General features: G+C 38.9%; 1 protein-coding gene across 1 annotated transcript in view; it reads right to left on the reverse strand.

Moving 5' to 3' along the window:
* The window catches only part of AHRR (aryl hydrocarbon receptor repressor), a 68330-nt gene that overhangs the window by 4968 nt on the left and 46168 nt on the right, over positions 1–17194 (reverse strand). The window contains exons 4-7 of the mRNA XM_075022784.1: positions 6605–6694; positions 5163–5292; positions 3561–3694; positions 1437–1636 (exon numbers count right to left, since the gene is read on the reverse strand). Coding sequence (XP_074878885.1) covers positions 1437–1636; positions 3561–3694; positions 5163–5292; positions 6605–6694 — 554 coding nt within the window. The remainder of the gene's footprint in view (positions 1–1436; positions 1637–3560; positions 3695–5162; positions 5293–6604; positions 6695–17194) is intronic.

Consider the following 17194-nt stretch of genomic DNA (forward strand, 5'->3'; position numbering starts at 1 on the left):
ATGTTTAGGAATATTCTGCTCACAACTTACTATATCTGGAATAATAAGTTTCAGCTTGAATTGAGACATATACTGTGTATATTCTGCTCTGCCTATGCAAGGTACATTCAAGGTACGTACATCACACTGACCAGCAATGGACTTTAAGAGTTAGCATGACTTCAATTTGCAACAATCATCATATGATTTGAATGAATTTCTTCAGTCTTTAGTTCAAAATGCATACTAGGGTTTGGAAAGGGTGCAAAGTCCATAACATTGCTTTCCAAATTTTTCCCTTTATTAAGACCATCAGAAAAGAAATTACTATATAAATTTGCCCACCATCCCTGGCCAGCATGTTTCAGGCCTGAACCAAAGGAAACACTGAAGTTAAATGCCCGTTTCATTCTTGTCAAATCCTTGGCCACTGTCCAGTCAGTTAGTAAAACTTAAGTAAAGCACCTCTCTTCTAGGAGCTGAATTCTGATCATCAACTAATTTAACCTGGGCCACTGAAAAACTAGCAAGTGGAAATGGCTTTCCAACTTGGTTCCAAAAGCCTGCATAGTCCATTATATCAGCCTTCCAGTAATTTAATTCTTGTCAAAAGGATGTATGTCCTAGAACAACATTACACGTCTGGATAGTAAATCCACACATACACAAGCATATTCTAATTAAAAGCCAAATTATGATGCTGTCAGTCACACTGATGAGCATTTTACTTCACAGCAATGGACCTCATTGCTGTAAGGTCATATTAAACCAAATAAGGGAAAACATAATCCTAGCCCCAAACATCAACTAAAATTCAATCATAGAAGAGTAACGAAAATAAGTGTTAGGAAGGAAATGAGTCTGAACACAATCTGTCCTCATCTTCTGTGATTGCTACCGAGTGATCAGCCCCAGGCCATTTAGTGCAATTGTAGACTTATGTGTTCATAAGCCTTCTGTTGCAAGATAAATACATACACCAAATACATCTCATTTGACTCTCTGTGAACACCCACACACACGCACATTCAGCTTTCTAAAGTTTTCCTTTTCCTTTGTTTGCCAACAAAATGCCCAAGTCCAAATAATTGTGCTACCAGAAGATACTGAAATTTGAGAACTCTCAGTAACAATACTTTTCCTTTTCCACTTTTACACCTAGTAGAATGACTTATTGCATTGGTAACTTCTGAAGGATAGGAGGATATCCTAACTTTCCGTTTTTTATAGAAAATTATATATATAACAATACTTAATATATATTATATATAAAGTATACTACATTACAGTATAGTTATTATGTATTATATAGTTAAATCCAGATAAATTATTCACTTTTCTAGAAAAGAGTTTTAAAATGGAGAATTATTTAGCCTAATTTGTGCTTTTTACATGCTTCATAAACATAAAGCCCATAGTACACTTTACTAACTGCTAAAAGATTAATTTGAAAATACTTTGTATTCACTGCTGCTGCATCATCAGCTTTGTGTTTTGCTTTCACAAGCAGGCTTTTCATCTTCATTTCTGTCACAGAAGGGAGCAGAAGCGGTACCACTATGCAGAATAAGGACAGCTGAGGTGGCAATACTGTTCCTGATGAAGACTTCTTCCTTTGTCCAAAAAGAAACTTTAGTTTGCCTTGGAACTGCATTGTCTGTTATACAAAAAAACAATAGAATTAGCTTAAGCGTTTAGTGTATAAACATTTAAAATGCAAATACAACCTAGGAGCGTGTTGTTTAACACCAAAACCAGTTCTGAAACAGGGACAAAACCTAGGAATTTAATTATCTTCATACAATTTAAACCATGCCATTTCAGAAGCATGGTGAGCAGCAGTACTATCAAAGGTAAAATGAGACATTTGAGGCTGGTTTTTGGTGGTTTTTTTTCTCTTCTGTGTACTTAAAGTAGAAGTTTCATGTTATATTCTGTTCGCCGAGATGGGCAGTGTATGGTGGCACAAACAGCTATTTCCTCTGTGCCTCACTCTGAAGCTGGAACTATTATTTTTCCATGCTCTGTTCTCTCCAGTGAGATGGTTCCTGAGTTTCTTTCCTCTTGCTCTGCACTTTCTCTGGGAAGTTGTCCTGGTTTTGGCTGGGATGGAGTTAACTTTCTTCCTAGAAGCTGGTATAATGTTGTGGTTTGGGTTTAGTATGAAAGTAATGTTGATAACACACTGATGTTTTCAAGTGTTGCTAAGCAGCGTTTATATCAAGTCAAGGATTTTTCAGCTTCTCATGCCCAGCCAGCAAGAAGGCTGGAGGGGCACAAGGAGTTGGGAGGGGACACAGCCAGGACAGCTGACCCAAACTGGCCAAAGGGATATTCCATACCATGTGACGTCATGCCCAGTATATAAACTGGGGGGAGTTTGCCTGGAGGGGCAAATCGCTGCTCAGGAACTAACTGGGCATCAGTCAGTGAGTGGTGAGCAATTGCATTGTGCATCACCTGATTTGTATATTCTAATTCTTTTATTATTGTTGCAATTTTAGTATTATTACTTTTTTTTCTTCCTTTTCTGTTCTGTTTAACCATCTTTATCTCAACCCACGAGTTTTATTTTTTTCTCACTTCTCTCCCCCATCCCACTGGGTGGGGGGAGTGAGCAAGCAGCTGCGTGGTGTTTAGTCACCGGCTGGGGTTAAACCACAACAGAAGTATATGGACTGGTACAACCCAAGGGCTGTGCAGGCAGACACCAGGGGAAAAGATATGCCCAAGATAGCCAGAAACAAAGTACATAGGTTGGAAGGAACCATCCATCCCTGTCTCAAATCTCCATATGACCAGAAGGCAGAGATCAAGTTAATAGCAGGCTGCTGCCTCTTGGTGAAAAAATTACCTACCACAAAATGACCAAAGAAAAATCAGTCCATTTGAGTTGGGCATTTTCCAGAGCTGTAAGATTAAAACAGGGATGCACAAATGACTAACTGGTACATCTGTTCAGACCCATAGTCTTCCAGCAAATGAGCATCTGAGACAGAAGTTGCATTTCCTTGTGTCGTGCTGACCCTCTCATTTTCTTTGCACGTGCCATACTTTGTCGTAAGAAGAAACAGCACTGGTCTTTACTAAGCAAATGGGGAAGTGATTTCTAGAAATGACCCACTCCTAGTAAGGATATTTGGGGAGCGTGTGAGAGACTTTCTAATTCCGGTTTTTATTATTAAAGGATCCTTTACAAAAGGGGAAGATGGATCATCATTATTCCCATTCCTTAAAGCAAATACTTTGTGCTTAAATGTTAACGGTTGAAACTCAAGCTTGCCACCCTTGTGCTAGGCCCAGTACAAATCAAGGACAGATATTGTCCAAAAGAGCTTAAAACCTAAAAGTTTATAGATTCTGTTTTAAATATTACAACCTTCTTTTCTCCCATCACTCTTTACACATGTTAATAAATGTCTTCAGGTGTTTCTTGTTAGTGCACAGCAAATGAAAACTGTATCCTGCCCATGGCTCTCCATAGTATTTATGTTCAATATTTATGTTGAAATTTTTTTCATATGAAGCAATTAAAATCTAATATGTCATGACTACAGTTGTCTAAGTGAAATTATACTTACAAGGAAGCCAGAAGTACTGTCCAACAAGCAGCGAACTCGACAGATGAAACAACGAGTTAAGAAGGAAGAATAATCTGTTGTCGTGCTGTCATTCTCTTGTGCTTTAAATAATTTACTGAGAATATATTCTTCTCCTAGGAACAACAGTGGAGGTAATATATATCAGACCACACTAAAGAAAGAACGAAAATGTTCTGTAGCCAATTGAAGAAGCTCTTATGGAAATTGCTAAAAATTACTTTATGGAAGGGCAAATATTAAATTGTGTCATGTATAGATACATCTGCACATGCTCTACCAAAAGAAAGAAGAAAAGCTCTACAATGGGATTCAGGTGAGTTTCTTCAGAAACTTTGACTTTTTTATTTCCTGAGTTTTTGTGATTTTTAATGATGCAAAGCAGGGTAACAGATGTTGCTGGTTTTGAGATCAGAGATCACAGAAAATACATTAGAAAAAGGAACAAAATAAGGAAAATGCTAATGCAAGAAAAAAAAAACAACAAATGAACAGTGGCTGATTAGCTAATGTTCAGCTGTTGCCTCCTTGATTTTTAATGAAGCATTTTCCAGTTTTGGACTACAAGTGCATAGCTTTTGGAATACTTATTTCCCAAAAGACACAAGTATTTGTACAGAAGTATGAACTCAGGAACTGAAATTCTCCACTGTATATATTAGGACAAAAATTGCAAATATTTGTAACTTTTTATAGTTTGAAATATTAATGCACATTGTTTAGTTTGTTCTCTGCATACTTCCTACAAAATCTTGCGAAGTTCCTCACATATCTGTAAGACTCTTGCAAAACACAGAAACTGTAAGAAATTCTACCAAAGTTTCATGACTGTGTTCCTGAGGACTTCATAAAGGCTGCTGACAGATTATTTGCAAGTCTCTCCCCACCCATCTGGAGGCTGTGCTTCCTCAATTTCTTTCCTCAATTACTTCCTTACCTTATGGTGAAATGCATACATTTTGCTGGGATCAATAATTCTTTATAAAGTTAACAATTTCAACCCCATTGTGTTTTCTGTAGTCATGATTTCAGCTTAACGACTCATGTAGGAGAAACCTTTAGCACATGTATCCACCTGCCATCCCAGGGAAATACAGCCTCAGAGGAAAAAAAGCATTGCTAAACCTACTTGTTCTTCTGAAGACTCCTGTCTACATAATTTTGCATGGGAAAACAAGTGGCAGAAAGTGATGTTGCCACTGTGGTACTGTACAGAAACTTTTTGCATGGGATATTTTTGCATTAATGAGAGCAATACTAATGTCCTGATCAGTGTGAACAAAAGGTTGGTAGGATGAACACTGATGCTGTTCATTCTGCGTGTATAAGAATATCCGTTGGTACTTTAGTCAGAGAAGAGGAAAGGAAACATCAATTTTGTAGCTTCAATGGCACACACTACCTTATAAACGTCAAGAATCAGGAAGAAACATCACCTAGGGGACAATAACATTATAAATGGCCACTATGCAGCTTACCAGTGAAGAATCTGGCTTGACATGGAACAGACATGGGCGTAGGTGGAATACAATTCTACCTCTATACAGTGGTGCCTATGTTTCCAATCAATATATACAGTCCCACCTGTTTCTGTCTGTAGTTGCTGTCCAGACGACATCTGGGGAGGATTCATGGCCCAGTGCAGTTGTCTACAGAAATCCTGGCGATCATCCACGTGAATGTAATCATATATGTTTTGGTGCATTACATCAGTCTGAAACAATTACAGCAAGGAATGTTTAATTTGTAAGTGTAGTGAGGCAGACGCTCATCTTTAGGTTGATACTTTCCTTAAAATAATGACTGGTGTAGGATACCTTCAGAGCAAAGATTGATTGAGGAAAGTTATTTTGGAGGCCCCTGTTTTTCCCATCTGCTTTTTGACTTCACATCCTAAGATGATTCTTTTTATTCTGAACCCTTTTGTGCATATGCAAAGGTGTCATAAAAACGTCCCAACTGGCAGCCGGTGACCAGTGGCGTCCCCCAGGGATTGATGCTGGGACAAACCCTGTTTAGTTTCTTGATTAGTGAATGATGGGATAGAGTGCACTCTCAGGAGGTTTGCAGAGGGTACCAGCTGGGGAGAGCAGGACGGCTACTCAGACCTTGACGGGCTGTAAAAATGGTCTGACAGGAACCTCAGGAAGTTCAACAAAGGCAAAGTTCTCTCTAATTTTCGGTGCCCCAGGAAAAGAAAGATATTGGCATACCAAAGTGAGACCAGGAAAGTGCTACCAAGACACTTAAGAGGGCTGGAGCACATGACATAGCAGGCGAGGAGAGAAGAACAGGATTTGTTCAGCCTTAAGAAAACTTCAGAACTTACTGCTGTCTACATTAACTGAATGAGTGGGTGTAGAGAAGACAAAGCCCAACTCTTCTCAGAAGAACAAGGTGGGAAGACAAGAAGCAACAGACACAAGTTGCAACATGGGAAACTGGGACTTGATATAACCAAAAAAAATTTACAGTCAGGGTGGTTAAACACTGGAACACATCTTCCAGAAGGGTCACAGAAACTCAAAACTTGACTAGGTGAGTCCCAGATCAACCTGCTCTACCTGGATCTGCTTTGAGCAGGAGGTTGGACTAGATGACCTCCAACTACATGGTTCTGTTATTCTGTGACTTTACAATGTATTTATTACACACAGGCAACCAGTCAAGAATAGCTGCATCTTATGCTGAAATTGAAAGGAAACTTTTAGCTAAATCTTATTTTTATAATGGATCATGTTTCTGTTAACAAAAGCTTTACAAAAGGAACAAAACTACAAGGAATTCTTCTTCACCTGTCAGATCACACACATAAAGAAAGAAAATTAGTCTGAAATGGCATAGTAAAATAAGTTAATTTCAGTAATTTTAATTAAAAACTAGTGTATGCCTAATCAGCAGTAGAAGGATAAAGTGAAACAACATAGAGTGCTGCATTTTAGAAAGCCATTTAGCAGGAGCAACTACAAGAAAGTCATTACAATGACAGTGACTAAGTATTCTAAATTTTTTGTTAATATATTTACCTGATGAAACCCTAGATAGTCCACAATTGTTGACGACGCATAAAATATCATTCCATCTGCACTCACCACCAATGCAAAACCGTTCAGTGACTAAAGAAGGGGAAATAAGATAATTAAAAAGATAATCAGGAAGAAAAGAGTAAAATGGGTATAAACTGTAATAATTTTAAGAATATTCTAGACATGAAACAATCATTTTGCAAAAAAGTTGGATATCAAATTTTTGCACAAAGTCCTTTTTTTCCTCAGATGAAAAATTAATAACAATCTGAAACATGTTTTTTTTCCTTTTTTTAAAATAGGCTAGGATAGCTAATTACAGTGTAACTACCATATTGCATTACTAGTATATTATCTACTGTAAATTTTATTTTGTCATTAATTCATACAATTAAAAGTTTAATAGCATAGTTTTTTTGCTTTTTATTTAAAACAGTGCATTCCATAATAATTACTTTGATTTTATAGCTATTGATACATATAGATAATATAGTAATCTCCAACAAGAAAATTAAATACATGTGCTGTTGTAGCTATGACTTTAAAACTGGACGTGTATTTTAAAGTATGGCTATTTTCTTAAGCTTCTATAAAAATACATACATAGCATAATAGCATAAATACAATGAATATAAAAAGTAGGCAATAAATACTTCACTGATATAGACCAATGTTTAGTCTAGAAAAAAGCTAAATTAGTTCTCATAGACTCAGTGATGCAAGGAAAGCAACCAGAGAAATCCAAAAATAAAAGTAAGGATTACATGAAGCACATGATGTAAACATCACGATCCATGATGCTGCATGCAGACTGACTAATTTTGCCTCTCTTCCCTTGATAAAGATTCAGTAACATATCTTCACTCCAGCAGGCTTGCATTCCAAGGTAGTTTAGATGATCCTTTCATGTGATGGTTTTGAGGTCTTTTGAGATTACGGTTCAAATAGCTGCTGATGAAATACTGCTATATTATTATTATTATCCTTGCTTCACCTTTCTCTCAATTTACTGTTGTAGCGATGTGCCTATTAATCCTGAGTTAATCCTGAAGCACAATGAGGGCAGCTTTTCAATTGCTCAGTAACCAGATACACTGACATATTTTTGTGAGCTTGGTTCTCTTTTTCGGTTCCTAAATAAGGACCAGATTTCCAAGACTGCTCGAAGCCTGTTCCCACTGTGACAATGGTGGGCAGAATTTCAAGAGTTCAGTGCACAACAGGCCAACTCCTCAGAAGATTTGGGCCCAATCTTAGATGTGGAGCACCTTTGGAAACGTGGCCCAGTGGGACCGTACATGGTCAGAGGCTCTGCACCTTGAAGAACCTCTGAAACAGTGACTGGAGAAATGTAGTGGAGAGACTACAATGGCTCATCTACATTTGGAAAACGCTGTAGGAGCAACTGATTGAATCAAGTCAATGCTAACCATGAGTCATTGCTAAGAATAGTCAAGGGCAAACCATGTTCAGCTCCAGGTCAGCTCCATAGATACAGATCCTTTCCAGAATAAGTGTTACCTCTGCCTAGTTATCCCTGTTGACTCATCAAACACAAACAGTTGCTGGACTGGTGCTATTTTCTGCTCTAAATAATGCCCAAATTAGTCCCAGCACCTCACCAACCAGAAGACAATGTGTCAAGATTTCTACATCTTCACATCTGTGCCTTTCACTGCGCTGAGAGGAGCCTCCATAGATGGTATCTGTCATATCCATTTCCAGTGTCAAGTGGAGACAAGAAAGCATTTTTGGCATCTTGTCTCTTTGGACTCATCTTCACAGCAATGAAACCGTCAGTGATGTGATGTTAGAAATTTTATTACATTTTGAACATCTGGCAGGCCTTTTAATTTGGACAGACTAAAAATTTCCACAAAGATAACCATAGGACATTTAAGGGAGCTCCTTCATGTCTGTGGCTGTTACCATGCACATTCCAAAAGACCTCCAGTCCTGCCCATGCAGCCAGGGCAGGTAGTAATTAAGAATATTAATGTTTTTAATTAAAGAAATGTTCTTAACCTATGCAAATTAATCACAGAATCATAGAATGGTTTGGGTTGGAAGGGACCTTAAAGATCATCTAGTTCCAACCCCCCTGCCATGGGCAGGGACACCTTCCACTAGAACAGGTTGCTCAAAGCCCCATCCAACCTGGCCTTGAGGCATCAAGCCCCATCTGGGAAAGCTTAAAAAATGACCACAAGATCTGAATATGATCAAAGAATCTCAGACAGTGTTGTGCTGAACATCCTTAAAATGTGCCTTCCATTGTCCTGCAGGCAAGCTGGAGTTTTTCAGCCCCAATAGGAAATAGCCAGGGAGCACCTGCCTTTGCCAAGGATTGCTTTTATGAATCAAGAATTAAATACCCCTATTCAAAAATGAATCTTCTTCATCCCACATATTGGTAGATACTCTTTAGGCCTAGACACATACCCTAAGAGATCAGTCTCTAGCTTTAAAATGTAAAAATTGCTCCCCCACAGTGGAAGGTGGGCAGTTTTTTCTTTACACAAGTTTTTCTTTCACAGAGCCAGAGTTGGGCTGGACCAGGTGCAGCAGTTGGTAAAAACGGGAAAGGGAAATGGGACCATGTGTATTTCTAAGTGTTCAGATCAGTGGACTAGCAACTACATCTATGAGATTGGAGGAGGTATTAAGGAAGGGTGGGAGGGAGCAAGAGGAAAGAAGTGGAGGAAAAATTCAAGGAGCCATGTGTTTAGGTTAAGCCAGAAACGAGTATGGATTTGAGGGAGGTATGTAAATGAAGATAATCACAAACTTCCCCTGCTTTGTTTTTGTTTTGTTCTCAAAATGCTTATGTCCTCTCCTGAGTTAAGATCTCTTAACTAAGCATCGCCTGGTTTTCATGACCCCAAACGCAGACATCAGATGCTCTGCCCTGCAGGCAGGAAAAGCAAAACCCACTTTGGTGCAACAACAACTTTTATGGAGCCACATGAGGCTATTGAGGATCAACACAAATTCCATGTGTCTAAGCCTCATTTTAGCTGGGAAACCTGCTGCTTCAGCCACACTAAAAAGAGATGAGCTGGACATAGAGTAAAACTTCATATCCACTGAGTCTTACCCATGACTGCAAATTTTTCAGTTTTCTCACTAACTGAGCTAAAGTGCAGTTCAGTGTGAAACCTGACATCTGTAATACAAAGGACTCCAAATAGAGTCACAGTTGGGCTGAGATTTATACTTTTCTTACCTACTTACCACAGCTGGGGAGAAGGAGGAGGGTGTTTCCTAGCACCTGGGTCTGATGCCCCAGGATTGGGTAACAGTGATTGCAAATTAGAAGGAAAAGACCTTTTCTGACCTCTGAGATAAATCTCTTGGGTATCATATACAACTCCATACTCAAGCCCTTTACAGTAACACTGCATAGAGGTTTTCCATTATTCTGGCCAGAATCCTAGTGATTTGTTAGACTGAGTGGAAGAGAGAGACATCTTCAGTCCTTGAGAACGAATGAAAACTATTCCCAGCTTTTTTGTTCTAAGTTACAGGGTCTCACATTAAACAGGACAACAAAGTATACGGCTCCACTTACAATTTTAAAAATTCTCAGTTACTGAAATAAAATTCTCAATGATAGCTTTCTCTCATTCCCAGTGAACAGGAGGCTGCACTGGTGTGCTGTGTCAGAATTACAGCAGCCATCTGCCTGGCTAATCAATAACCTGGGGGGAAGAAAAGGGAAAAAGGACACGGACCAGTCTCATACCTGTGTAGTTCACGCTCCCTAATGTGAGCACATGTCTGCCCAAAACACAGAGGGGACAGCACAGAGAAGATGAGCTCTCCTCTTTTCACTTTATTCCTTTCAGTAGAAATAATGGAAAGCCTAAAATAGGGCTCTTGGATTTAGGGGAGGAAATAACCAAACTCCACAGCTCAATCTCAGTGTTGTGTACAACTGGTGTGTTTTAATCAATAAAGCCCACTTGCATCCTACCACAATTTTTAGCAGTTTTGCATATACTTACACATGCACAGAGCGACACACCCACACATAGAAACACACACACACACAAAGATATTTGCGTGGACATTAAAACTTTTGCAACAAAAAACAACTAACTTCAAATCTGCAAAAAATACATGGTTGTAAACTGCCATTTGGTAAACCATATGGATTCAATGACAGATGGAATTTCTAATCCAGGATAATAGCTGAAACATGTGAGACAGACTTAAGTATGTATTGTGAACATTTGTTTGTTTGTATTTGGCTTTTTAAAAACACTTACATGAGTTTCCTACATTGTACTTAAAAAATGAATTCATGGGGGTTTTTTTTCCCAATGGGGAAAAAAAAAAAAGAGAGCTTGGCACCAGACAGGGGCCTGTGTTCTTTTGAAAAAACATGTACATCCAATTATGTACTCACGAAAAGCTGCACCTGCTACTGAAACAAAAAAAACAATTAATCTGTCAGTTCAAAGAAAGTATGACATTATTCTGGTGCCCACAGTAGCTGTGAGATGAAAGTTATCAGTTCCTTCCATTAAGAAGTTTTCGAAACATTATTAGTCAAGAGGTTCTCTTTGGGAATGAAGGCAAATATTTTGAGGAAGATAGGACTTCCTTTGGCAAGATCCTTTATATATCCTGATTTTTTTTTCTGGTCCCATAGCAGAAAATCAGCCAGCAAATACTTCAAAGATATTTTGGTCAAGGTCATGGCATAGTAAAAATAAGGAGGGGGAAAAAAAAAAGAGCGAGAACAAGTTCCAATCCACATTTCTCTTATTACTCTTCCTTGAAATAAAGGAAAATTCACTAGCATTAGGTCTCCAGAGACCATGTTACTATGGTTACTAAAGTACAACAGTCAAGGCCTGCAGCCATCCCTTGCTTTGAACAGATTTTCGAGTCACGCAACTTGGGTACTAAATTTCCAGGGTCAGTTGGCTCACAGTTTATCTGGAACAGCTTCATTTAATAGTGGATCGCTGGGTTTTTGCATCCTATGTGGGATGGGGCCATTTTCTGGTGATCTAAATAAGTAGCTATTTGAAAACTCTGGAAATTATATACTCATTCTTGTCTTATGAATATTAGGAGGAAAATGCAGACAGTTAATGTGTCTTCTGTCTTCAACTGTATTGTTTAGTGAATCAGTATTTCTTTCCACTGGTGTTTTTAGGACTCATAATTGCCCTTCTCAAAAATCCCTCTGGAATCCCTGAGGTTCTCTTTATAAACTGAAGAAAAAATGAAACTCTTACAGAACCCTGAAATAAAACCCCGCATAAAAGACTATTCAGAAATACCGTATCTGGTGACATCAGAATATGGCCTTTGCTCAACAAGTACAGTATCTCTTAGCCCTCCGGACTCTTCTGTATTTCTCTGGTATCTACAAAGCAACTTCAAAAGGAATATTTCTGTGAGTAAGCACTATTTCGTGCAAAGGGGGAGTGGCAGAATTGTTTTTAAGCATTCAGTTTTGATCAAAGGCTTGCGTGTACTGCTTAGTTTTCAGGCAAAAGAAACAAAACAGAAGATGAGTTTCCATCATTTGAGCCAGGGGAGGAAGTAAATCCTACAGGCTGAAGCCTACAGCCATGGGTTTATATGGGAAGCCTTTTGGAGGGAAAGTGCTCAATCTGATTGATTGGTTTTCATAGACAGCAGAAATGTTTCTTTTCAAATACAAAAAAATACATACATGTAATCATTATGCCCCTTCCACTCTTCTTGTCTTCCCAGATAAAACGAAGGTCAAGTTCCTGCCTATGTCCTTGAGCCTGGATATCACTTCAGGCTCCTTAAAGACAGTATGGAAATTCAGCATCTACTACTGCACTACCCAGAGCAGAGCCCGGCAAAATTTTCAAAGATCACTCACATTGCCAGAAGAATTTGAGCCCTGGCCCTCCCATTTACTGTCGGAGGAAACAGCTGTGCCATCTGAAAGGCATGGATGGTTGTGAACCATTCAGCTGGTGAAATTGCTTGTTATTCCACTTTTCAGTATCCCTTCACTTCCTGAGGAAATAGGGCAACTTTGGAGATACTTGTTTATATATGTGTCTTCAGTCTAACAAGGGAGCTGGAACATTGTGTCTTGTCAAGAGGCAGCAGACAAAACTGGCCTCCTGGAAATCAGTTAGGAAAATGTAAGTCATTGGGCTCTGGTAATTGTGAGCTATAAACTTTCAAGAAAACATAGTAGTTCCCTGGAGGGTGAGATTGTAATGTGTGCACACATGTAAACGCATTTTAAACCATGGTGATGTTGTTTTTTATATGCTTGATATGTAATAAGCATTGGACACAACCAAGAACAACTTTGCCTTTAAAGTTGTTCTGATTGCATGATGCAAAATTGTAAATGTAGTTTTCCTTCTCTTACACTTTCCTTCCAAGCTAAGCTTTTGTAACAAAGCATGCTTAGTCTGCGTCAAATCCTTGGGTAGGGCCTCTCTTCTTTACTACATGAACGAACTGCTGGCCTCCGATGAGCCCGGTGCCTCAAAACCAACCACTCTGCCCAAGACGGTACTGAGAAACAAGAGCTGAAGCATCATTTGGATTTGTATGTGCAGAAAGTTGATGTGGTGCACGCTAGAAAGAGATACATCCCAACTGAATCCCATTGTTTTCACAAGTACTAAACACTGGAAATGAGAATATGAGAATACAGACTGCACTTCCAGAGTGGAGCAGTACTAACGACTAATAGCTTAAAGACAGGTTAGGGAAGGTTTTGTTGCTGCAAAAGTGAATTCACGGGTGACACCACACACCTCAGTACAAATTTGTTATATGTCATGTTTGTTTAGAATAAATTATTAACACCAACAATGCTTTCTATTGATGGCAAGGTTTGGTGGATTTTTTAATGACTAATTGTAAAATATCACAATTCTTTTCTTTGCATTACCAATTAGGATTTCATACGGGAAGTGAGCATATGAATACTATCTGAGGTTAATGGACATTATACAAGTACTGGAGACTATAGTAACTTAAAGTAGAATAATATTCAAATCATTAATTCTAAAATTGTCGGGAAAAAGCACATTTTATTTATTAATAAATAGATACATGTGTCATGATTACTGGATATGGTAGTGAGAACTTGGATGAGTAATGTGTAATTTACCTTAGCAATTATCATGAAATTATACTAAAATGTGACATAATCTTTTATATGTTTTCCTTTAGCCTCCTTATCAATCATGATGTTGAATTTAAAACTGTGCTCTACCAGTAATGGAACCCTACTGTCAATGCTCTTTCACAAATACTATGCCCTGGACTACACTTGGAAATAGAAACAATCTTTATATTGATTTATGCAGTTTCTTATTTCACTTCCTCAAAAGCAGATGTTGTATTCACAGATGGAAGCAAAGCTGGGGCAATATCATATCTTCAGTGCAAGTTCAGCCCTTCATTCTTCCTGAGTTCTGCAGCTGCTCTGAGCTTTTCAGTCTTCTCTTCAACAATTTCAATATAGAAAATGCAAGCCTGATTAATTCCATTTGAGAAGACTCAAAATGAAGCATTAATTGCTCACCACTCTGCACTTGTAATAACAAATTTAGTTAGGTAGCCTTTGCAATAACAAATGTAGTAAGATTACCCATTATCTTCCACAGAAATAACTTACTGAAAAGAGTCTCAAGTAATATTTATCCAACACGTTGGACAATTAGACATATGTAAGTACCAAATGTCTGGAATTTTTTTTTTCAGTGTTATTTACATGTAAGTGCATCAAGTCCTGAAGAGAAGAAGCCGTCATAATATTCCATCCACAGCTGACTTTTATTTGTACTTGCAAACTGTTAATGAGCATGAATGGCAGACATCTCTTTCTGTAAGGAATCAAAGCCTAAAAGAGACAATGTTGCAGCCTATATGTTGTAAACAGAATGTGATGTCCTAATTGCAGAGCACTATATTTCTGTGTATTTAGCACTATATATTACGTTTTCTAACACAGAACTATTTCAGGGGGTGGGGAGAAGAGCAAAACAATCTGTATTTCACATTCTGTTCAATATTATATGCTAAACCAGCTTTTTTAAACACCATTTCAGGTCAGTAGAGTTTTTAGGGAGTGTGGCATTCCTGAATCTGACTCTGGGAACTGTCTTACTGAGCTAGTTATCATCTTAAGCATGTTTTGTATCCTTTAAGTATCCTGCATAAAACTCACCGTCCCACACTGGCAGCAGGTGTGAATTCTGCTATTCTGCTATTACACTGACCCAGAGAGGTAAGCAGTACTTTCTCTAATCTAGATATCAAGTGGATGACAGTGGATCGTGTGGAAAGAGGTAAGGACGGAAAGTTAGAGACAACTGCTCTGACCAGCAGCAACGACTGCAAATCTAAAGCTAAGTTATAGACCTCAAGGCCCTTCTGCAAGCCCCTGCTTCAGTCTGAGCAGACATTTCTTTTTCTTATTGCTATAAAAAGCCCAATCTCAGTTACTGGAGACTTCTGGGGGCATTGCAGTACTGGGAGGAGGGGGGAAGGTATGGAACACATTGGGGAGAATGCCTGCTGTTGGCCACCATCAGCTTTTGCTGCTAGGAATTCCTGGAAGAACTGCAATTACAATGGGATACAAAAACTAGCTCATTCTTCTTTTTTCTACTCATAAAATGTCAGGGACAGTTAAAATCAGAATGATGGTGATTTCTCTTGAAGTTCTTGGAACAGGAACAGAACTGTTTGAAGGTTGCCTATCTGTCCTCCTGTCTCCAAATCGATACTATATCCTTCCTAAGAGGAAACAGTACATTTAATGGTCAGCATCATGCTTTTTAATAGCAGTTTTCTTTTCAGTTCAAACCCGTCAAATAACATATTCAAGTTTCATTAACTGAGGTAAGCAAAAAGTAAAATTGAAATGTATGTAAGTTTTTCTTTTGAAACCTTCATAACCACAAAACAAAATCACTGCAAATTTGCAAAAATTCTTAAGACAACACACAATCTTGTCTGGGCCTGCTTTCTTGCTCATCACTTCACCTGACTGACAAGATAGCAAGGCTGCAGCTCATTAGCTTTTCTGACTTGAGAATGGGGAATATACTGAAAGCAAGTGTCACTGTAAATACAGATTAGGCTACTAACTTATAATTTCACTTCAACCAGTTGAAGACCAGTTAAACAATGTAAGATTGCAATTATCTATGATAATAGGCATTATTTAAAGTGTATTTCTATTTCTTTGGGGTTTTTTTTACAATACATGACTTTGCCATCTTCAAAAACAGGACACTTCCTCAAAAGCAAATGCTCATACAGAAATTTGTACAGAAGGAACAGCGTGTTATGATTGCCTTTGTTACTTGAATGCAAAAAGTCCAGCTCTAGTAGCAGACTAAATCCCAGTGCGTCTATACGATGCAGTGCTCACATACAGATATTGAACCTATTAATTGGCAAGAACGGTTGCCAAGGATTAGCTCTGAAGTCAGTGAGAGAAAAAAAAAAACCTATCTGAGCTGAAACGGGAGAATATGTTTTGTTGGGGAGGAAGTCACGTGGCCGCTGGACCGTCTCCAGAGGCACCGAAATAGCCTGAGCAGAAACAGAGGAAGCGGCTGTGAAAAGTGAGCTCGGGTGGAGTTGGCTGTGATGAACAGTCTGGAGACAGCAACAGCAGCCCGAAATTCACATCCGTGTCTGGTCTGTGCCCAAAGCTTATTGATTCTTTACCTTAACACTGCTGTACGCCTAAAATTCCTCAGCTAGGCCTCCTCGTATGACAGCGGGTTTGCCTCTGCCCTGACAAAGGGAAGCCAACTTTTCTGATGCCAGTGCAAACCGGAGAGGGTGCTAACTGTCTCTCCTCGCTGCACACCTGGGCTGGCTGCCTGCTCCCCCTGCTCTGTCATGTTAAACATAAGCTGCTTGTCCTGATTTTCTGATCTGCTCAAAGCTTTCTCCCCCCCCTCAATTATAATCTGTCATTTCATGCCGGAGAAGCTAAGTACTAACTCCCTTCAGTCCAACATGTTACCCTTACCCGTATGCAAGATTTGAAAACCAGCACTTACTGGTGTTTCCCATTTTGCTAAAAGGCTCCACATAAGCCTCTGCAGGGGTACCTGATTTTTCTCCTTCGAAACCCTCCTTAAAACTCTTGCAAATTTCCCAGCAAAGGTCAAGCTGCTCATACACTATGAGTACTGGTAATTGTGGTTACCATTTTGTTCATTATTTCCACGCACCGTGTTGCCCATCAAAATGCATCTTTCATCACTTGTCTCGCATTTAGGCTGCAAATCTGAAGGGAGGGGATCATATCTTTTTGGTTTGCTGTGCCGCCCTGTCAAGCTGGAGGGTGCCACTGCCTGTATTTCAGAAACCTCAGCGCTGTGGCAGCATCATGATCGTAACTGTCGTAACAGTAGCACTAAGGACTGGAGGAGACAGCAAATGGTATTTAGAGGTCACAGGCTTTTCTGTCCAGATTTGTTTCAGAAGAAAAAAAAAAAAAGAAGAAAGGAATAAGTGAGAACATTAGTTATTTGTTTAAAGGGCAACAGAAAGGATATTTTTTGCACAAAGTTGTGGCCATGCCAAATTTCAAGT

Source organism: Buteo buteo, chromosome 3 (assembly GCF_964188355.1).
Source record: "Buteo buteo chromosome 3, bButBut1.hap1.1, whole genome shotgun sequence".
NCBI lineage: Eukaryota > Metazoa > Chordata > Aves > Accipitriformes > Accipitridae > Buteo > Buteo buteo.